Here is a 23,158-nt window from a genome sequence, read left to right on the forward strand (position 1 = left end):
AGAATCAAGTGGGCTGCTTTAGTCTCCTTATCTAAGAAAGAACATAGTGGCTCTGGAGGAGTGCAAAAGTTCATTGGACTGGTTCCTGGATTAAGTGGATTGGCCTACAGTAAGATATTGAGAAGACCAGGCCTATTTAGGAAGAAAGAGAGGTGGCCGAATTGAGCATAAAAAATTTGTGAAGGACTTGACAGGGAAGATGTTTATCCTGGCTGAGGAATGTAGACCGCAGGGTCACAGTCTCATATTAAAGGGTTGATGATTTAGGATTGAGATGATTGAGATGAAAATAAACTTCTTCACCAGGGAGTTATAAATCTTGACAATTCTCTATCCTAAAGAGCTGTGGATGCTCAGTTGAGTAGTTTCAGGACAGAAGTTGATGGATTATTGGGACTGAGTGCATTAAGGGATATAGAGATAGTGCAGAAGGTACATGATAAGTCATATTCTTGATGAGTGATGGAACAGGCCAAAGGGGTCAGCATGCTCCATGCTGACCCATCCCACAGCCACAAAGTGCTTGGGGGGAACTAATGAGGTTGGAGTCAGACTTCTGCCCGTTGTTGGGCAGGTCCCACCTTCTGGAGCTGCTGATTGGCTGGCGGTTTCATGAGTCCCGGCAGCGCCAGGGAATTGTCAGTGGCGACTGCCGGGACTGCAGCTGAAGAGAGGACCCCATAGGCTTCCAGAGCAGGTAAGTCCAGGATTTTGGGCCAGGAGGGTGTGGGTGCATTAGGGAGAAGGACAATGTGGGCTGGGGGGGGCAGGGGGAGGGGGGGTAAGGGGGGGGGGGGGGGGGGGGTGGGGAGAGGGAAGGAGCAGATGGCAAGGAGGGGGGGGTTTCAGTATAAGGGGGGACTGACTTGCAATCGGCAAAGGGCAGCCCCCGAAGAATGACTCCCTTTTCCTTCCTTGATAACAAATCTAATTGATTCTTAATTTCTAATTTAAATATGATGGGTGGATTGCTGATTTCCACACGTGCCTGCATGCCCCCCCCCCACCCCCCCCACCCCCCCCCCCCCCATATGGGGTGGGGGAGAAGGTAGCAAATAGATTAGTAATAGGAATGAAAGGTAGTGGGATTGGCATCCAACCCATTTTATGTGCCCCCTCCCCCTCTGTTTAGGGGAGCAGATGAGAAGGGAGCCACTCAATGATACAAGCCCCACCACCTCCTTCCTCGCCCTGCTACACCAAGCCTTTATCACCCAGCATCTTGCATCTAAAGACAAGCGGACAAGGACAGAGAGAGATTTGTCAATGATACAATGAGCAAGATTTCGGCAAGTACCATCACTAAAATAACCAGAAACCAGTTCCAATTGTTCTGCAAAGCTGCACAGTCCTTAGAACATCGCAGCTCTTCATGGAATATTAAGTAGGGCCACATGGTTAAAAGGGGAATATTATGAGAGTGTCTAATATTTTATGACTGATTGTGTTTGCTGAAGAAACTTTATCTTTTTGGTTCAGCTAGCACTCCCATGGTCTGCAGTTACAATAAAGACACAATTTCCAACCTGACATGTAATCCACTGATACAAATCACTTTGGAGACTCATTGTTCCTCAGCTGTATGACTGTTCCTCTCATGTGGGTTCAATGCCGTTAACACAGCATCACTCATACTAGAACAGAACTTCCCTATTAAATGTTACCTCACTGACTGCTGGAACACTTATTCAATAGCTGAGGACACTTCTAATGAGCTGATTGCCTGCCTTTCTTGCAGTAGGAGCTTCAACAGCACTCTCTGCTCAAGAGCAGGTAGTGGGCTGTGGAACTGCAGTCTGTACGGCTTGCACACAAAACATTTTGCCTCCATGTGAATTCTGGGCTGGAGAAAGAGACGCCAACACTGAACAGACGCAGAGCACCAGAGAGGGAAAAGAAAACATAAAATAAGACTGAAGGCATTCTTTAGATTTCCCAGCGCAGAGTATTTACCTCATGAGCTCTGCTGAAAGCATCTCTTTGACTAGGTTTTGTTATCTCTGGAGGGAGCCGACTGCACTCACTTACCTTGCTGTACTATTGCCAAGGTTGGGCCTCCATTGTGTGGCAATGTATACGAGGCACCTGTAAAGGCCAGAGCACCTTGGTGATCGATGGTGTAAACGCATTAGCATTCTTCATTGGGATTATTAAGGTCTGACAATAAAATCAGTTAGTGATAACCATTATTTGGATATAACAATGGAGAAAAGGGTAAAGGTCAGCACAAAGATAAAAAGTGAGTTATGGGACCTTGTTGTGACATAGGTTGTGGTCTACTTTGTCACCATTTCTTTTTTTTAATTCATTTGTGGGACATGGGCGTCGCTGGCTGGCCAGCAGTTATTGCCCATCCCTAGTTGCCCTTGAGAAGGTGGTGGTGAGCTGCCTTCTTGAAACGCTGCAGTCCATGTTCTGTGGGTTGGCCCACAATGCCGTTAGGGAGGGAATTCCAGGATTTTGACCCAGCGACTGCGAAGGAATGGTGATATATTTCCAAGCCAGGATGGTGAGTGGCTTGGAGGGGAACTTGCAGGTGGTGGTGTTCCCATGTATCTGCTGCCCTTGTCCTTCTAGATGGAAGTGGTCCTGGGTTTGGAAGGTGCTGTCGAAGGATTTTTGGTGAATTCCTACAGTGCATCTTGTAGATTGTCCACACTGCTGCTACTGAGCGTCGGTGGTGGAGGGAGTGAATATTTGTTGATGTAGTGCCAATCAAGTGGGCTGCTTTGTCCTGGGTGGTGTCAAGCTCGGCAAATATTGGCATTAGTTAGGAAAAATGTAGAGCATCAAGTGGGGTGGAACTGACGTAAGTAGGAGAAAGAATTCATTTTTATTTTGAGGTAAACCAACATGTAATCAATTCCAAAAATAAAACAATTTGTGTTTTTAATCTACAGACCTCCACATTGATTATGAATCTGATCATTCCTGGCCCAAAATCCAAACATATGTCCAGTTAGTCCAAATGATCAAGAGCCTAAAATTAGTTGTGGAACAGATTACATTTGAGGAGGGAAAGAGATAATGAAGATGTTGCTGGATTGGTGGCAAGCTGAGTAAACTATGCAAAACATGACATTGATGGGTTTCCCCATGATCCATGAAGGGATTGCTTTGTCTGAGCTTTGAAAGGAAAGTCATTCCAGAGAAAAGTATCAGTAGAAGACAGACGCAGGCTTACTAGAGTTCTTGAAATAGCACTTAGAGATTGCTGCCATACCTGACAATGAGTTACATTGCCACACATCCAGCTGCTCTGGAATGAACAGCCTCACTCAACTGTAGTGGAAGTGTGTGGTAAAAGGTCTTCGGACAAGTGCACCGAATTTGGCCATTTGGCTAAGCATTGCCAGAAATCAGCATGTGGTGCTAGGTGGGAGGAAGAGAGAAGAAAAGAAAGCTTCATGTCATATCATAGCGCCATGAGGAATTAACAGAAGGGAAAACAAAAATCTCCGGATAGATTTTCATGTCGGGTTGGGAATCAGAAAATAGGACTAATCCCGCCTTTGCAATCCCGGCTTCATTGCCGAGATGGGGGAGAAGGAATTTTCTGGATGAAAGTGTCACTTTCTGCTGGAGCCAGGTCTGCTGACTCAATCGACAGACCTGAGGCAGGACGGTCTTCAGAGCAGGTCGGCGGAAGGGCCTGCCTCATCAGTTACTTTTTCAAGGATTCTGACGATCCCTTGTAAGAATTGACGAGAGGTCTGCCTGCACCTAAGGTTCCCTTTAAAATGCAGATTTGAGCTGGCCCGTCAAAATCAATGCTTGTCCAAAATGTGGTGCTTCTGGATGGAATTCTCTGGCTGTTCACGACCTGCTGCCGCTACAAGTGAGGACAAGAGAATTTGGCGCTCAGCCAAATTTCCGTTCATGGCAGTGGGACCAGAGAAGCCTGCTGGTGTGAATGGACAGAGAAGTCTGGCCCTGATGTAGAATTGTCCCTCTCTCTCTATGTCCTTCCTTACCTCAGCGATAATCTGCCTCCAATGACAACCATAGGCCCCTCATGCTCCTCTAACTTAACTGTCAAGAAGATTCCTGGTCTCGTGCATTGCGTCCATGGCCATACACACCTCTATTCACTTGGCAGTGTTGCAGTTTCCAACCCACCTCCCCTACTGAAAATCCTGCAAGGTCTGACCTGGGGCTTTTTAATAAGGGCAAGTGGATTTCCTACCCCACACCCTTCCTTGTCTCCTGCGACCTGGTTGCTGGAAGACACAGAAGCAGAGCTTCTGCATTGTGCCACTCAGTGGCCATTTTCTATGATGTGGCCCATTCCATTTGGCCCCATTTCGAGATCGCAACAAGACTACAGTCATTATAATGTCATCAAAAGTATGTGCGGAAAAGTTTTGCGAAATCACCTTACAATAATTATACATTTGAATGGAAAGATTTTCTGGAGTTATTCATATTTTAAAAATTAGTCCTTGGGAAAACTCAAAAGCACAAAGCCTGATGAATAAGCTAATCAGAGGTTGAAGATTGAGTGGCTATTTTCAGGTAACCAAGTCAGTAACAATTGGGCACAGTAAATACGTGTTCCATTTAGGTTAATTATTTTATAGTAGCCTAACCAACAGGCCATAAAAGGATGGCCGGGCATCACAAAACAAAGGGTAAATTTTCATAAAAGCAAAATGCTGCAGATGCTGGAATTCTGAAATAAAAACAAAAAAATCCTGGAAAAATTCAGCAGGTGTAACAGCATTTGTGGAGCAAAAAACATAGTCCAACGAGACTTCTTCAGAGCTGAGGTAAATTTTTATCGTTTAATGTGGAGCCAAGAGACGCAGGAGTGCTAACAAGTGGCAAGTAACATTCATGGCACACAAATGCCAGGCAATGACCATCACCAATAAGAGACACTCTAACCACCACCTCTTGACATTCAATGGTGTTACCATTACTGAATCCCTCATCATCAACATCCTTGGGCTTACCATTGACCAGAAGCTCAACTGGACTCACCTAATGAACACAGTAACTATAAGAGCAGGTCAGAGGCGAAGGAATACTGCAGCGAGTAACTCACCTCCTGACTCCCCAAAGCCTGTCCACCATCTAGGAGTGTGATGGAATACTCCCCACTTGCCTGAATGGGTGCAGCTCCAACAACACTCAAGAAGCTTGACACTATCCAGGACAGCCCACTTGATTGGCACAACATCCACAAACATCCACTCCTTCCACCACCGACGCTCAGTAGCAGCAGTGTGTACTATCTACATAATGCACTGTAGGAATTCACCAAAGATCTTTAGACAGCACCTTCCAAACACACAACCACTTCCATCTAGAAGGACAAGGGTAACAGATACATGGGAACACCACCACCTGCAAGTTCCCCTCCAAGCCACTCACCACCCTGACTTGGAAATATATCGCCGTTCCTTTGCAGTCGCTAGGCCACAATCCTGGAATTCCCTCCCTAACGGCATTGTGGGTCAACCCACAGCACATGGACAGCAGCGATTCAAGAAGGCAGCTCACCACCACCTTCTCAAGGGCAACTAGGGATGGGCAATAAATGCTGGCCAGCCAGCGACACCCATGCCCCACAAATTATTATTTTTTTAAATTGTGGATCTGCAGCAATGCCACTGACCATTATCATTCTCGATTCCCTCTCATTCCACACACCACCCCTCCCCCACCTCTTACCTACATGTGGGCCACCCAAATTTGGAGAAGATGCCCAACCAGAAAGCTGTATTGGAATGCTCAATTGGCTGGTATTTTATGGGTGTAGCCAAACTTACAGTGAGCCTCAGGCCTTCATCTTTACTGCAGGCCCATTACTGCACCTACTTTGTGCTGGTTTCCCAATTTCACCAACAATGAATAGGTCGAGACCACTGGCTTCTATTAACCACCTTGACCACCTTAGAATGGAGCCTGTCTAATTTTGTGGCTATTAATTTAAATGGTTCAATTCTGGCCTCGGGTCACTGTCTGTGGAGTTTGCACATTCTCCCTGTGTCTACGTGGGTTTCCTCCGGGTGTTGCAGTTTCATCCTATATTCCAAAGATATGTGGGTTATGTAGATTGGCATGCTAAATTGTCCCTTAGTGTCAGGGGGACTAGCAAGGTAAATACATGGGGTTATGGGATAGGGTGGGATTGTTGTCAGTGCAGGCTCGATGGGCTGAATGGCCTCCTTCTGCACTGTAGGGATCCTATGATCTCTATGATCTATGAATTAGTCAGATTCTGGTGTTGGTGTAAAACCTGCATGCTCCATTTTCCATTATGTGCTCCATACAGTTGAACATCAACACAGAAGCACAAGAACAGGGAACATCTGGCATGGATCCCACATTAACGACACTGGTCATATTTAACTCTGTGCTACTGGCTACAGAATCTATCATTCTTTAATGATTAATCGCGCAATCATAGCCCATTAAAAATACTACTTTGGGTATGTCCTGCGGCTTATTGATTTTATCCTTCAGAAAAATGATTCCTTGTTGAACAAATTGAATCGAGCGTGCCAATAATTTTGAAAAAAACAATTGAACATCACAGCAGACCACCACAAAATCATGACTTATTGGATTCCATTGTATTCCCAAGGCGCCACCATAGATTGTGGAGGGATTACAACAGACACATGGGCTGTAGGCTGCTAAGTAATTGTGAAGGACATCATGCAACCAGACAGCAAATTAGAGCATGTGCGTAGCCACGATAACTGACTCTAAATTAAGGATACATACACAGCCTCTGAACTGTTGAAGAATCCACAGATTCATAAAATTTACGGCACAGTAGGTATCCGTTCAGTTTCTCTTTCATCACTAATGTAACTCTTCAAATGGAGCTGTCTGCTTCAATATTATTCATCTTTTCATTGTATCCTTCTGAATACATCCTTTCCAAACTCTTGTCCACTTCCGATAGTACCTACTTCAACAGTCACCTGTAGTAAAGCATCACATGTTCTACTAACCATTTCTGTGAAAAGTGTCTTCACAGTCTTCATTCTTCACGGGAAAATCCCGAGTCTCTTTCTCCTTGTAACTGATAGTTTATTTGATTTGATTTGATTTATTATTATCACATGTATCAGTATACGGTGAAAAGTATTGTTTCGTGCACACTATACAGACAAAGCATATTGTACATAGAGAAGGAAAGTAATAGGGTAGTAAGGAAAGGGTAGTAATCTCAGGATTGCTACCTGTACCACGTGCCAGTGAGGGTAGGAGTAGGATGCTTGGGCGGATGAACACGTGGCTGATGAACTGGTGGAGGGGGCAGGGTTTCCGATTCTTGGATCATTGGGACCTCTTCTGGGGCAGGTGGGACCTTTGTATGTTCCTGTCAGAATTAAAGGCAAAGTAAATAGGAATAAGGAACCTTGGTTCTCGAGGGAGATTGTAACACTGATTAAGAGGAAGAGAGAGTTGTATGAAATGTATAGGCAGCAAGGGGCAGATCAGATGCTCGAGGAATATAAAAAGTGCAAGAAGCTACTTAAGAGGGAAATCAGGAGGGCTAAAAGAAGACAGGAGGTTGCTTTGGCAGACAGAGTGAAGGAAACTCCAAAGAGCTTCTATAGGTATGTTAGGAGCAAAAGGATAGTGAGGGATAAAATTGGTCCTCTTGAAGACCAGAGTGGTAGACTGTGTATGGAACCAAAAGAGATGGGGGTTTTTTTGCATCCGTATTTACTGAGGAAATGGGCATGGAGTCCACGGAAATAGGGCAAACAGGTAGGGAGGTCATGGAACCGTTACAGATTAAAGGGGAGGAGGTGCTCGCTGTCTTGAGGCAAATCAGAGTGGATAAATCCCCAGGACCGGACAGGGTATTCCCACGGACCTTGAGGGAAGCTAGTGTTGAACTTGCAGGGGCCCTGGCAGACATATTTAAAATGTCAGTATTCACGGGGGAGGTGCCGGATGATTGGAGGGTGGCTCATGTGGTTCCGTTGTTTAAAAAAGGTTCCAAAAGAAATCCGGGAAATTATAGGCCAGTAAGTTTGACGTCGGTGGTGGGCAAGTTATTGGAAGGTGTGATAAGGGATAGGATCTACAAATATTTGGATAGACAGGGACTTATTAGGGAGAGTCAACATGGCTTTGTGCATGGAACGTCATGTTTGACCAATCTATTAGAGTTTTTCGAGGAGGTTAACAGGAAAGTGGATGAAGGGAAGGCAGTAGATGTTGTCTACTTGGATTTCAGCAAGGCCTTTGACAAGGTCCCTCATGGGAGGTTAGTTAGGAAGGTTCAGTCACTAGGTATATATGGGGAGGTAGTAAATTGGATTAGACACTGGCTCAATGGAAGAAGCCAGAGAGTGGTTGTGGAGGATTGCTTCTCTGAGTGGAGGCCTGTGACTAGTGGTGTGCCTCAGGGATCGGTGTTGGGTCCATTGTTGTTTGTCATCTATATCAATGATCTGGATGATAATGTGGTAAATTGGATCTGCAAGTTTGCTGATGATACAAAGATTGGAGGTGTAGTGGACAGTGAGGAAGGTTTTCAAAGCTTGCAGAGGGATTTGGACCAGCTCGAAAAATGGGCTGAAAAATGGCAAATGGAATTTAACGTAGACAAGTGCGAGATATTGCACTTTGGAAGGACAAACCAAAGTAGAACGTACAGGGTAAATGGTAGGACTCTGAAGAGTGCAGTTGAACAGAGGGATCTGGGAATACAGGTACAGAATTCCCTAAAAGTGACGTCACAGGTGGATAGGGTCGTAAAGAGTGCCTTTGGTATATTGGCCTTTATAAATCGGAGTATCGAGTATAAAAGTTGGAGTGTTATGGTAAGGTTATATAAGGCATTTTCCACTGAGGCTCGGGAAGAAAAAAAAACAGAGGGCATGGGTTAAGGGTGAAAGGAGAAAAGTTTAAAGGGAATATTAGGGGGGGCTTCTTCATGCAGAGAGTGGTGGGAGTGTGGAATGAGCTGCCGGATAAAGTGGTAAATGCGGGGTCACTTTTAACATTTAAGAAAAACTTGGACGGGTTCATGGATGAGAGGGGTGTGGAGGGATATGGTCCAAGTGCAGGTCAGTGGGACTAGGCAAAAAATGGTTCGGCACAGACAAGAAGGGCCAAAAGGCCTGTTTCTGAGCTGTAATTTTCTATGGTTCTTCTTCTATGGAAAGGAGAGAGTGCAGAGTGTAGTGTTACAGTCATAGCTAGGGTGTAGAGAAAGATCAACTTAATGCAAGGTAGGTCCATTCAAAAGTTTGATGGCAGCAGGGAAGAGGCTGTTCTTGAGTCGGTAGGTATGTCGCCTCAGACGTTTGTATCTTTTCCCGATGGAAAAAGGTGGAAGAGAGAATGTCCAGGTGTGTGGGGTCCTTAATTATGCTGGCTGCTTTTCCGAGGCAGTGGGAAGTGTAGACAGAGTCACTGGCTGGTTTAAGTGATGGATTCAGCCTCGTTCATGACCCTTTGGAGTTTCTTGCAGCTTTGGATAGAGCAGGAGCCATACCAAGCTGTGATATAACCAGAAAGAATGCTTTTTATGGTGCATCTGTAAAAGTTGGTGAGAGTTGTTGTGGACATGCCAAATTTTCTTAGTCTTCTGAGAAAGTAGAGGCATTGGTGGGCTTTCTTAACTATAGCGTCGGCATGGTGGGACCAGGACAAATTGTTGGTGGTCTGGACACCTAAAAACATGAAGCTCTCGACCATTTCTACTTCGTTCCCATTGATGTAGACAGGGGCATGTCCTCCACTATGCTTCCTGCAGTCGATGACTATCTCCGTTTTGTTGACATAGAGGGAGAAATTATTTTCATCGCACCAGTTCACCAGATTCTCTATCTCTTTCCTGTTCTCCTTTACAATGGTTAATTCATCTTTAACTAGCTAACCCCTCAATGGTTTGAAATTTTTGATTAGATCCATCCAGAACCTTTCCTATTACATTAGAAAATGGTTCAATTATTTACACATTTCTTCATGAGTATAACCTCTCAATCCGAGTAAAATCCTAATGAACCTTTGCTGCACCCCCTTTGTGGGCCTACCTTTATTGCTGTAATGTGGAGCAGAGGATTTCACTTACTGCTCCAGTTGCAGCTTAGTTTAATAGCCTGGACTTTGCTCTCATAACAACTGAGGCTCGCAGCATTACCTTTATTATAGTAACTTTGACAACAACTTCTGGCATCCACATGTGCAGTTCAATTTTAATTAATGGTCACATAGGGACCTTATTCTGCCTCTGCCATAAATGGGGCTGGGGAAGGCGGAAGGAAAACAGGCAGCCTAGAAAATTTCAAAGCACAGGTAAACATGGGAAAGCAGGGGGATACCGCCTTTGGAGAGTCATCTGTGTCCATCAGTGGCACCCCTTACAGGATGGTTCACCTTCATTATGCCTTCCTGCCAGGTCTCTAAAACCCAACTCATTTCCCCATCTCCCCTTCCTCCTACCCCTCGCTAGGGTTTCCACTCTCTCCTCAAACAAAATCCCTGGACTTTCACCTTTGAGCCAGAGTGACATCTTCTTTCTTCTCTACTTGCAATCCCAGCAGTGACCACTACTTATTTCAGGTGCTGCTGAGACCAAAGAGCTGCTGGCCAATCAGATTTGCTGGCAGCTCTTGCGGGCTCATCTACCGACTGGCGTAGGAGGGGGACTTTAATAAGCTCCATAATAGTTTTTCCTATCTACCCGACATTTGAGGGCAGGTAGCCATTTCTCCCCCAACCCAGCCTGTTCCAAGAAGGCTGGAGATTGGTCCGTGCTAGCAAATCAGCACACCAACTGTGGGGGAAATTTCAGATGTACACCGCCCCAATCCTGCCCCCACCAACCAGTGAAAATTCCTGTGCCTCTTTCAATATGTTTTGTCTACAAGAAACAATACTTTTCACTGTATGTTAATACATGTGACAATAATAAATCAAATCAAAATTCATCTTTTGACATTTTACAAAATCGCTACATCATCTTTAAATGATATTTATTTATTAGTGTCACAAGTAGGCTTACATTAACACAGTAAGTAATCTCACAACATCAGGTTAATGTCCAATAGGTTTATTTGGTAGTACAAGCTTTCAGAGTGCCGCTCCTTCATCAGCACTCACCTGATGAAGGAGCGGTGCTCCGAAAGCTTGTGTTACCAAATAAACCTGTTGGACTTTAACCTGGTGTTGTGAGACCACTTACTGTGCCTACCCCAGTCCAACGCCAGCAACTCCACATCATGGCTATATTAACACAGCAATTAAGTTATTGTGAAAATCCCCGAGTTGCCACACCCCGGCACCTGTTCGGGTACACTGAGGGAGAATTTAGCATGGCCAATGCACATCTTTTGGACTGTGGCAAGAAACTGGAGCACCTGAAGGAAACCCATGCAAACACGGAGAGAACGTGCAGACTCTGCATAGACAGTGGCCCAAGCCGGGAATTGAGCCCTGGCGCTGAGGCAGCAGTGCTAACCACTGTGCCACCGTGTTGCCCGCTCACCCTGTCTTCAATTTTATATGTTCATGCTTTTTTCCTTACATGCTGAATTGTAGCACTGATTCATACTCCCAATTCTAACTTTCCTAATCTCTCCTTTTCTTTCTTTCCTTTCACCCTTTCCATATTTTTCTTCTAAACTCCTCTATACATATCTTGGGCCTCTTTTTCAAACTCATCCTGAGTGCTTTCGATTTTGTGTAAATTAGCCACATTTTTCAAGTGAAAATCAGGGGAAGTGTATAACGTGCAACGAATCCAATGTCATCTACCTTGCGCAATCACCCAAAGGCAAACTTACTTCCATTATTTCTCTGTTATTGACATATTCCCTTTGGTCCTCTTAGTCAGAATGTTTTTCATCTATACCTTGCTCCTCTGCCATTTTAATATTTCTAACTACTTATTTTGCCATTTGATCTTCCTTTCTTTCACCCATCAATCTGGGGTAGGTCTGCTTCCATATATCATTGAAATTAGCTAATTTCCAGTCCCAACAGATTTATTTCAAGCTTCAATTTGTCTTTGCTTATTTTCAAAGTGAGTCTAATTAGGTTATGTCACCATTCTCCATGCACTGTCCTACTTGCAGATTGCTACTTGTCCTTCTTCAACACTCAGAACGTTTTTTTTTAACCAAACACCTTGGCACAAAACTTCACTCAGTAATGAGGATAAGCTTTGGAATTCTTGAGATCAACTCCTGTTCAATGGTTACCAGTCCTCTCAAATACCTCTCCTCCTTTCATTCGACTGGACACAGCAACATGCAGGGAAGTAACTCATATCAGCAGCAACTTGCACCTCGCCATCCATTAAGATCTTCAAGGCCCCCAACTTGTCACGTGGGTCTATGCAACCCCCTGGACTTTAATTGAGTATTTTCCAACTCCACATCATTGATGAAACCTGGAGGAAAGCTTGGGCAGAAAACACCGTCCCAAATTAATACATTGGGAAAATTTCTCCATTTTTGAGATTAACTGGCTCTTGGAACCACATTTATTATGCAGCCCGCTGAATCACCATTTGTCCAGCCTCTGTCAGCTGGTGGGTTCAAAGATCCCGACACCATATTTAAACGTCAATCCAGCTCACTCATATCACTCTCACCAGCCCACCTGTCTTCACCAGACTATGCAATGGATGTCAGGATGTCAGCAACCCAAGGGAAAAAGGCTAGCAGATTCGAGAAGAAAAATGTTCTTCGATTCAGTGCTGTCCAGATAGACACCGGTGTGTGCCATCAGGGGGAAGGAGACACCTGTACTCCCCCACCCCAGGCACTATACTGACCTGACTTGATGACACAGGAGGGTCCGTGGGTTCAACAGCACGGTGCTGTCCGTGAAGACCGCTCAGTATGGACCTAGAGGACAGAAACCAGTGTGCCCTGGCATAGTGATGTACAGCACATCAAGGTCAGTGCAGCAACAGGGCAGAGAGGCTTTGTTGCACTCACCTCGAAGTCTCTTACAAACTGAGGATTGCCTTGTGCATGCCATTCTTCACCAATCGGTTTTCACGCCAATGTAATTTCATGCTGGCTTGGAAGGCAAGATGGAATACTGGTGGGACAGCTATTTTAATGAACATTCATGAGATGCAAATGAAGAGCAACCCACGATTAACCTGTCAATGGGAGAATTACAGCGTGATTTCACACCGACAGGTTTCTGCCATTTTTACTCCCGCTAGATTCTCTGCTCCCACACACCACCAAACCCACCGTGAATGGGATGGGAATGTTTCACCTACTCAACATCTCTACAACCAGGCTTCAGTTCCCCCGGAGCATGTGGACAGCGCTTAATAGAATAGCGGCTGGATGCGGCTATTGTGGTCACCTGATATACAAGTGGTACTTCGAAATGTTCTCAGGCCACGACTGCGGAAACCTTAACCAAACCACATCTGGCCCTCAACTCCAGTTTGAATCCTGGAGTTCCATTTGCTCTCCAGTAGAGCATTGGATTGGTTAGGAAACTTGACATTAAAACTGTGATGTCAATTTCTGCTCCTCAAACCATACAAAAGACTCAGAACTAGATCTAGCACTGCAGCTGTCCTTGTTACACATGCAACCTACTTTTCAGCTGATAGTTCTTGACATTCCCCCCTCATTTTTACCAAGAACTTCTCTTCTTAGGCAGTCTCTCAGAGTTGAGGATGACTTTCTTCTACACGAAGAATGAGTTCTCAGGTGACTGAGGAGTCCAATGCTCAACCTGAACTTCCAGGAAACAGTAGCAGTACGCCATTATGGTTTGTCATAGTTGGGGTTCCCCATGAGGGTCCTCATGTTACCGGTCACAAATCATTTTAAGGGGGTGGAAGATGCCGGTGTGTGACTTCCTTAATGTGGGGTGGCTGTTTTGCACCAGCTATCACACGGACTTGATGGAGTAAAGCCTTAGTCCACTGGCAAGGGGGTCCAAGACAACTGGAGTCAAGGCTCTGTTGTATGTGCCCAGGACTTATAAACACACAAGCTCCTACTATCCTCTTTTCTCCTTCCTATGGGCCCTCTCTCTCTGGGATTCATGAAGTGCAGAGATGTTCTCATGAAGATGGCACTGGCCTGTGGGTCCATTTGGAAAAATTTGATTCCGTTCGGCATTCGCAGCCTGAGTGCTGCTTTGTAACAGGTTTGCTGCTCTGTCTTCTCAAGCTGTATTCCCACTCTGTGATCCATCTTTAAACTATTGCCACTCTGTGTTCCCGCTCTGTGTTCCCGCTCTGTGTTCCACCTCTTTAAAACGTTGCAGCTGTATTCCTGCTCTTCAAACATGAACAGTTCACTTCTAACATAGGATACCTTTTGTTAAACTCCCCCATTTTACCACCATTTCATCCTCAATTTGTTTCCCACTGTTAATGGTCTAAAATGCATTCCAATATGGGGACAGATTGCATCGTACTTCTTCACTGTTTCTTGACATATTAGGACAAGCCTATAGATATAAGACCGTTATGGAATCCATAGAGTGTGGATATGATGATGCTAGTCTGCCAGTAGGGAACATACATTTTGAATCTTCAGTCATTATTACACCTCTATCCAGCAGTTCCTCAAAACAAGGAGGACATTTGTCATGAAGTACAGTCTGTGGCAAGAGCTTGAATGTGGAATCTGTTAGCATGGGATGTTATGCTCGAGCTACCATACAGTTCTGGTTGACACACTCTTACTGAGCTGCCATAGACATATCAGAATGAACTTACAGATCAGACCTCTTTGGCCACATTATGAATACGCCTTCCACAGGTATCAAGTCCTGAAGAGGGAATTGAACCCAGAGCTTCTGGCTCAGAGGTAATGAAGTTACCCGTGTGCCACTGGATGCTCCTATTCAAACTATTAATCACAGCATCAGTGGTAGGAATGCAAAGCTGAGTTTTTTTTTACTTAATTGCCAAAGTTACTTTATTTTATTGCAGTATGCCATGATTCATTGATAAAAGGTTTGCAAGCTGTCCGTAGCAACAAAATAGTCAGTGAAATAAAGATAGAAAATGTTGGACATGCTCAGCAGGTCTGGCAGAATCTGTGGAGAGAGAAACGGATTTCAGGTTTCAAGCCGAGACTGACTCACCAGAACCATTCTGACGAAGAGTCATGTTTGACCTGAAACATTAACTCTGTCTCCACAGATGCTTCCAGTCCTGCTGAGTATTTCCAGCACTTGCTGTGTGTTTTTTTAGATTTCCAGCATCTACAGCACATTGTTGTTAACATAGTGATGAATTTGTTATCTGGACAGGGGGGAATAACAAGGAATATTAATCTCCCTTGTGTGTGCAAGTGCAATTATAGAGATGTTTTTGCGAGATTCAATCTGAAAATAAAAAATCAAATAAAGGATGCAAGATCTTGGGCGGCACAGTGGCACAGTGGTTAGCACTGCTGCCTCAAAACGCCAGGGACCCAGGTTCAGCTCCCGGCTTGGGTCACTGTCTGTGTGGAGTTTGCACGTTCTCCCCGTGTCTACGTGGGTTTCCTCCGGGTGCTCCGGTTTCCTCCCCCAGTCCAAAGCTGTGCAGGTTAGGTGGATTGGCCATGCTAAGTTGCCTCTTAGTGTCAAGGGGACTAGCTGGGGTAAATGCATGGGGTTATGGGGATAGGGCCTGGGTGGGAATGTGGTCGGAGCAGACTCGATGGGCCAAATGGCCTTCTTCTGCACTGTAGGAGTCTATGTTACAATTATCACGAGACTTGGTTTATCACTAAGTTTCTGGTAGAGTTGGCTTCTCGACACGGGTGACAATTTTATTCCAAAAGAGAGAGAGGGTATGAGCAGCCTCCAGCCTGTTTTCCTCTGCTGAAGACTTTCCTGGCACCACTGTGTCACTTACAATCTCTCTCAAGTGGCTGGGCAGCCTTGCCTTCAAATATTTCACCCATTGGGGGAAATTTTCCCATCCTGCCCGCCACAGGAGTCGGAGCGGGCACTGGGGGGCAGACCATGCAAAGATCTATTGACCTTCCTCAGTATTTTCCAGTTTTGAGGTGAGCGGGGCTGAAAAATCCCACGCATTGAGTATTTCCAAGAGGTGTTGGCTGTGACAGTCATTATTTCAATATCCATTATTTCGTATTTTGTCCCTTCCTTAAACAGTTATGAGTTTTGATGGGTGTCTGGATTATAGGAAACATCTCTCTCTTCACATCCCCCTAAGGGAATGACTTTCTTCTACACGAAGAATGAGTTCTCAGGTGACTGAGGAGTCCAATGCTCAACCTGAACTTCCAGGAAACAGTAGCAGTACGCCATTATGGTTTGTCATAGTTGGGGTTCCCCATGAGGGTCCTCATGTTACCGGTCACAAATCATTTTAAGGGGGTGGAAGATGCCGGTGTGTGACTTCCTTAATGTGGGGTGGCTGCTTTGCACCAGCTATCACATGGACTTGATGGAGCAAAGCCTTAGTCCACTGGCAAGGGGGTCCAAGACAACTGGAGTCAAGGCTCTGTTGTATGTGCCCAGGACTTATAAACACACAAGCTCCTACTATCCTCTTTTCTCCTTCCCATGGGTCCTCTCTCTCTGGGATTCATGAAGTGCAGAGATGTTCTCATGAAGATGGCACTGGCCTGTGGGTCCATTTGGAAAAATTTGATTCCGTTCGGCATTCGCAGCCTGAGTGCTGCTTTGTAACAGGTTCCTCCCACACTCCCAAGATGTGCGGGTTGGGTTGATTGGCCATGCTAAATTGTCCCTTAGCGTCTGGGTGTTCGTAGGGTAAAATAAGTCGGGTTATGGGGATAAGGCCTGCGTGGGATTGTGGTCGGTGCAGACTCAATGGGCCGAGTGGCCTCCTTCTGCACCATAGGGTTTCTATGGAAAGCTCGCAGCTGAATTGTTAACCTATCTTATTCTCTTGTAGATATTGTTCAAAATGTTCTGCTTTTATTTCAGGTCTACAGCAGTCGTGCTTTTATTTCTCTTTATTCCTTCTAGGATTAATTGTCTATGGCTAAAGCATTTGTAACCTTTTGTTCTTTTTGTCGTGGCAGATTCGATGACAACGACAGCCCAGATCATTCTGGAGGTAGTGCCACCAGAGGAACATGCTGACTGATTAGCTCCACTGCTGGCACAAGCTGCTGATTGTTATGAATATGCTGTGAGACTGCAAATGTCAAGGAAATGCTTGGCCATTTCAGTGGAACCCTAATTTCTTCCTAAAACTTTGGAAAACAAAAAATAAAGACTCACGGACATTTCTGTGCCCCTGAAATCCTGCGGCGGTGGGGAGTTCTTCTGCTCTTTCGTCAGGAAGGAGACTGGCAGAGATTGAGTGCATGCAGTTGTTGAAACTATTGCTCCGGCAGTGGGAGAATTCTTGCTGATCATCCACCCACGTTACGGCAAGATACCCAAAGGAATTCCCCCCTCTCTGTCGTCCTCCCCTGTCGTATTTCAGGGCCAGGTTATTTACTCGATTAGAAAGACTCTATACATTATTTAAAAATGAGCTAGAGGCTTGTATTTATTCAAACAGGATACATTTTTTTTCTGAAGGTATATGTAGATATACAGGCCAACCACTTTCTTTTTGTAGAAACAGAGCCAGAGTTAATTTTGTATATAAAGTAATGTCATTGTGCTGGAGGTATGATCGTACTTATTTTTCTGCTTGTAAATGAAAAAAGTTATGGTTCCCATTGTTGCCAATTCAGGGTAACTTGGGGCTCTTTAAAAATGGGAGGGATTCTGATTCTGGAATTCATGCCCTCCCCCCTCCCCCCATTCCCATTTCTGGAAATTTTTGCCAGTGCAGATAGCCAAGTCTCACACCCGCTGTTTCTGGTGCCAATGCGGAGGTGGGTCGATCAACTGCCCCTTTGCAATATTAGTGGAATCAAGTCCCTTCTGTAATTAGATCAGGTTTAAATTTTCTCTGAGCAGTTGAGAATCTCCTAGTCTGCAATCATGAACCAACCATTCAACATTCCCTTTGAATTACATTGGCCCTCTTACCTTTTCATAAAGTTGCCAATCAAACACAATAGTACCAATGTCAGATTCTATTCTGCACTTCAGACCTCTGTAAATACAACAACAGTGAAAAGAAAAACTCCTGAAAGAATCAGCAGTTTATTTACAAGTTAATCGTGCTGCCAATCGAACAAAGATTTCAATCCACTTTGCATTGCTTGCTAAGGTGCAAGTGGATTAACCATTCTTGGAGCTCAGCCAAGCATTCATAATGTGGCCACCTGTTCAGCCCACTTTTGTTGATACTGTTGTCAGAGGGAGCATGTAGGATGGATGGATGTGGCGGCGGTTGATGGGCAGGGGTGGGGAGTGAGGGGTGAAGGTTTGAGAGAATGATTGTCATTATTACAAATAAGTTGATGCCCCAGTAAATGGGGATGAGCGTTCCAACCTGTTGACCTTGCTACGCGACTACCTCTGCTGCAGCCTCAGACTCAACTCCATCCCACCCTGCTTCCCTGAAATGAAAATATGGTGGATGGGAGGCCTCCTCAACAGAGGCGGGTTTGCAAGATGGAGAACTTTCCTAACTCCCGGTACCAGTCTCCTTCCTGAATATTTGGCCCATAGTTAGGTGCACCCCATTTAAACACTGAATCATATCTATTACGCCAACTGTTAACATTTACTGTGCTTGATCGAACCTATCCTTTTGTTGAAGTTTGCCTTTAGGGAAACCTACCAATTCAGATGACCAATTTAAGTACAGATTGTTATGAACAGAGGTCGCTTAAGAGGTTTTAGCCCTGAAATTCTGTTGGTGTGGAGGTCGAAGTGGAGGGTGGGTTGTCGGGAGCAACATGTGCGATTCCTATTCTCCCACCATAACTCTGGCAGGACACTTGCGGTAGCCCAATCAGAAGTACGTCAATGATTAAAAACAGCCGTTTGTACCATTTCCATGGGAGCTTCATCGACCTCCCACCAGAACTCTCACAAACATTTTGGATTTTTTTATGTCCTTGCTAAGTGCACTGGCTTGTGAGATGATAGAGTATGAAAACCTACAGGGCTTATTAGAACAAAAACAGAAACAATAGTCAGGACTGTTTCTGGGTCTCAAACCCACCCCGGGTCACTCTTTGGGATTTTCATGGCCGTGCTCCTTTACTTGGCTTGGAGACAGGTTTCCTGTCCAATAATGGGTGGCAGGTTAGCTCTCAAAGCAGGAAGGCCAATCAGGAGCCTTTCAGCTGGAGAGGAACACCTACAATGGATTAAGTAGCTAAGAGAGGGCACTCGACAGGAAGACTTTAAACCTGTTCGTAAAAAACAGATACAACAGCCAGTCCATCACTAAGGGGAAAGGGGAATTCCTCAAAGAGCTGACAATTTAACAAAGATTTCACTCCACTTTGCATTTCTTGCTATGATGCAACTGGATTAACCATTATTGGAACTCAGCCAAGCATTCATAATGTGGCCACCTGTTCAACCCGCCTTTGTTGATACTGTTGTCAGAGGGAGCATGTAAGGTGGATGGATGTGGGTAGATGGGGAGTGAGGGTTAAAGGTTTGAAAGTCTGACTGTCATCATTACAAATACGTGATGCCCCAGTAAATGGGGATGAGTGTTCTAACCTGTCGACCTTGCTACCTGACGACCTGTGCTGCAGCTCAGACTCAAAGATGTGCGGGTTAGGTTGATTGGCCAGGTTAAAAATTGCCCCTTAGAGTCCTGGGATGTGCAGGTTAGAGGGATTAGCGGGTAAATATGTGGGGGTAGGGCCTGGGTGGGATTGTGGTCGGTGCAGACTCGATGGGCCGAATGGCCTCCTTCTGCACTGTAGGATTTCTATGATTCTATGAACTCTATCCCACCCCACCTCCCTGGCTATACCTACACCCAACCAGGCCAAGGGGGCATCCAGGCCTGCCACTGGGTGCCCGCCACCAGGCAGTTATTCCAGAAGCCCTCGTCTAAGGCTATTTAACAAAGTTCTTAAAGAGTCTAATTGGGCTGAGGTAGCTCTGCTGACCCCAAACCCACCTCAGCAAAAATTGGGGATGACGAAAACTGGGTCAAGAGACTGGCACACGGACCAGTGCTGGGATCATTAGGCCTCTTGCTGCCCTCGACGAGTCCCCCAAATTCAGCCCACTGTATCAGCTGTTTACATAGACATTAGTGTTGGTGGCACAGTGGTTAGCACTGCTGCCTCACAGTGCCAGGGACCTGGGTTCGATTCCCAGCTTAAGTCACTGTCTGTGTGGAGTTTGCACGTTCTCCCCATGTCTGCGTGGGTTTCCTCCGGGTGCTCCGGTTTCCTCCCACAGTCCGAAAGACGTGCTGGTTAGGTGCATTGGCCGTGCTAAATTCTCCCTCAGTGTACCCAAACAGGCACCGGAGTGTGGCGACTAGGGGATTTTCACAGTAACTTCATTGCAGTGTTAATGTAACCTACTTCTGACACTAATAAATAAACTTAAAACATTTGGGTGGTAATACTTGGCTGAACTTTGTTGGAAATTATTTGGATCATATAGATAGAATGGCCTCCAAAACAAATGTTGAACTTCTGTCAGGGATTTTTTTCATCTGTCTGTTGAAAGATACATCACTATTACCTTCAGCTCAGTATGTATGTGGGCAATCGATATCACAGAGCATTGCAACAAGTGTGGAAACAGGTAGGGAGGATGATTTGTGAATTCAGATATGTGATTATGTACATGGGTACAAATATTAAGTTCTGGCCATCTGAATCATATTGTGAAAGGGTAGATGGTCTTATACTTCTCTTCATGGTAGCATAATGACATTCCAACCAAATGTTTCTTTGATTACTGAATGGGAAACAAAGGTAATTTGCAAATTAATTGTAAAAGTTTAGTCGGAGGGAAGTTCTGATTGAAAATTGCACAGTGAGTGAGTCATTTGTTCATGAATAAGTGCAAATGTTAACTTGTTTTGACGAAAAGTGGTAATGATGTTGTTTGGGCATTTATAGATGTTCCCTCACCAAGGTCTTGATTGGTTCCAAAATACAACAAGCATTCCCCAAAGCAGGGAGAGCTGGACATGAGAAAACTAACATTAGTCCAATTAACAATTGTCGTTCTGTCAGCTCAACAGTTGGGCAGGATCCTGAGCCCACTCGCTCCGTGCGCGGGATAGGCAGCACGGGCGCAAAATGCAGAGAGTTTGAAAAAACACGAATCTCGGTCATGTTTTCGAATTTTGAACTAACCTTGCCGGCAGAGTGATGTGGGACATGCCAAGGATAGGTGTGGGAACCTAATTGGAATGCATCGGCCTATCATCAGGAGGCCCTCACTCCGGACGTTGAGGACCGCAATAAATATTCAGCTGCCGCCAATGTGAATTCACGCCAGCACCATTTACAACAGGTCCACATAAGCGTGAACCTGGCGACTTCACCTCTGAGGGGGATATTGGAGGTGAGCGCTCAGGCAGTCATGACTTCTCAGACAGTCCAATTCTCAAGGGGCACCAGGGAGAATGCTGGGGATGCACACAAGTGCAGCTTGGGGGCAAGTGAGGATCACTTTTGCCATCGGGGGGGTGCGGTGGAGAGGTGTGGGTGGGGCGCCTACAGGCCTTACTTTCTCTTCATGTCGGGTCACCCCTTGCTCCCAGTGGATGTGCTGGCTGCCTAGCAAGCATCACTTCCCAGTCCCTCCATGCTGGGTTAGTGTTCAAACAGTAGCTGAGTGGGTGCCCTTCCTTGTTGGGAGCTGCAAACTAAATGGGAGGCGGCCACTACAGAAGGGCATTATTGGGGGCGACTATGAGGTTCTGGGATCCTGCTTTGTGAGAGACCAGGCTGCAAGGGCAGTGTGGGGGTATCAGTGATGGGGAGCTACACTGTCTCATGAGGTATAAACATGGGGGAGGGTGAATGCAGTGAAACCTAAAACCCTCACTCTGTCAATAGTGTGAGGCCAGAGGGGATTACGGGACAGGAAGTTTAAATCCACTTCTCTATGAGCTCTGAGTGTCAGGTAGAGCAGTAGAAGGGTGCTTGTTGTTCTCATGCAAGGCTATTTAACTGAACAGCATGAAAGACCTGGAAGGATGAGGCTGTCCTCTAGGGAATTGATTGAAAAGCTAATTGCATACCTCTCAAGATCTGTCTCGTCAAGATGAATGCTGTTGTCATTAATGACTACCTGACAATTCCTTGAAGAGTCCAGCGTGCCAGTTTAATAGCCAGAGTTGGATCTAGTTGCACAGTCTGGAGACAAAGGTTAACACTTTGGAACACCAAGTCCCGAGAATGTAGAGGTATCTTTCAAGTCAAGCCTCAGCAATGCACAGCTCACACTGTGGAGAACTCCAAGCCAAGGTATGATGATGATAGCAGACACCGTTCACTCTGTTTCATATCATGACTGGCACTATGTTTGAGGTGCCCCACCAGGATACAGACCTTATTGTCATGCTTTTACTGTGATACACTTTGGTGCGATACAAGGTTGGGACTTTTGCTCTTTGACTGAGGGTTGGGGATGGGGGGTGGGTGGGGCATTTGCAGAATGTGTGGGTCAGATGCCATGAGAAAATGGAGGCTCGACACTATTCATCCTGCTGAAGTGCTGAGGAAGCTATATGGGGATGTGGCTGTAGTATCTCTATTGGGCCAAATGCGGGCAATTGGGATTAGCTTAGGGGTTTTTTAAAAAAGAGCGTAATGGACAAGTTAGGCCGAAGAGCCTGTTTCCATGCTGTAAACCTCTATGACTCTATCAGAGAGGGTGCTGTGAAGGAGAGCAGAAATTCGCACCACTAATGGGAAGCACTGAGGTGGAAATCACAGACACATGGGGCAGGATTTTCCGGCCCTTGCTCGCCCCACTTGCAGGCGGCACGGTGGCACAATGGTTAGCACAGGTTCAATTCCGGCCTCGGATCACTGACTGTGTGGAGTTTGCACATTCTCCCCGTGTCTGCATGGGTTTGCTCCGGGTGCTCCTGTTTCCTCCCACAGTCCAAAGATGTGTGGGTTAAGTTGTTTGGCCATGCTAAATTGACCTTTAGTGTCAGGGGGATTAAGAGGGTAAATATATGGGGTTACGGGGATAGGACCTGGGTGGGATTGTTGTCGGTGCGGACTCGACCGACCAAATGGCATCCTTCTGCATTGTAGATTCTATGATTACGACCACACAACGCACTTCACGCAGGTGTGTGCCCATTTTCCAGGGAGCACCCATGACAGTTATA

General features: G+C 45.6%; 1 protein-coding gene across 1 annotated transcript in view; it reads left to right on the top strand.

Annotated features, from left to right (window-relative positions):
- The window catches only part of slc7a11 (solute carrier family 7 member 11), a 188,831-nt gene extending 171,249 nt beyond the window's left edge, over positions 1-17,582 (top strand). Inside the window, exon 12 of the mRNA XM_078238448.1 lies at positions 16,986-17,582. Within this exon, the coding sequence (XP_078094574.1) occupies positions 16,986-17,050 (65 nt within the window). The 3' untranslated portion in view covers positions 17,051-17,582. The remainder of the gene's footprint in view (positions 1-16,985) is intronic.
- Positions 17,583-23,158: the final 5,576 nt, after the last annotated feature.

The sequence above is a fragment of the Mustelus asterias genome, chromosome 1, assembly GCF_964213995.1.
Source record: "Mustelus asterias chromosome 1, sMusAst1.hap1.1, whole genome shotgun sequence".
In the NCBI taxonomy this organism is placed as follows: Eukaryota; Metazoa; Chordata; class Chondrichthyes; order Carcharhiniformes; family Triakidae; genus Mustelus; species Mustelus asterias.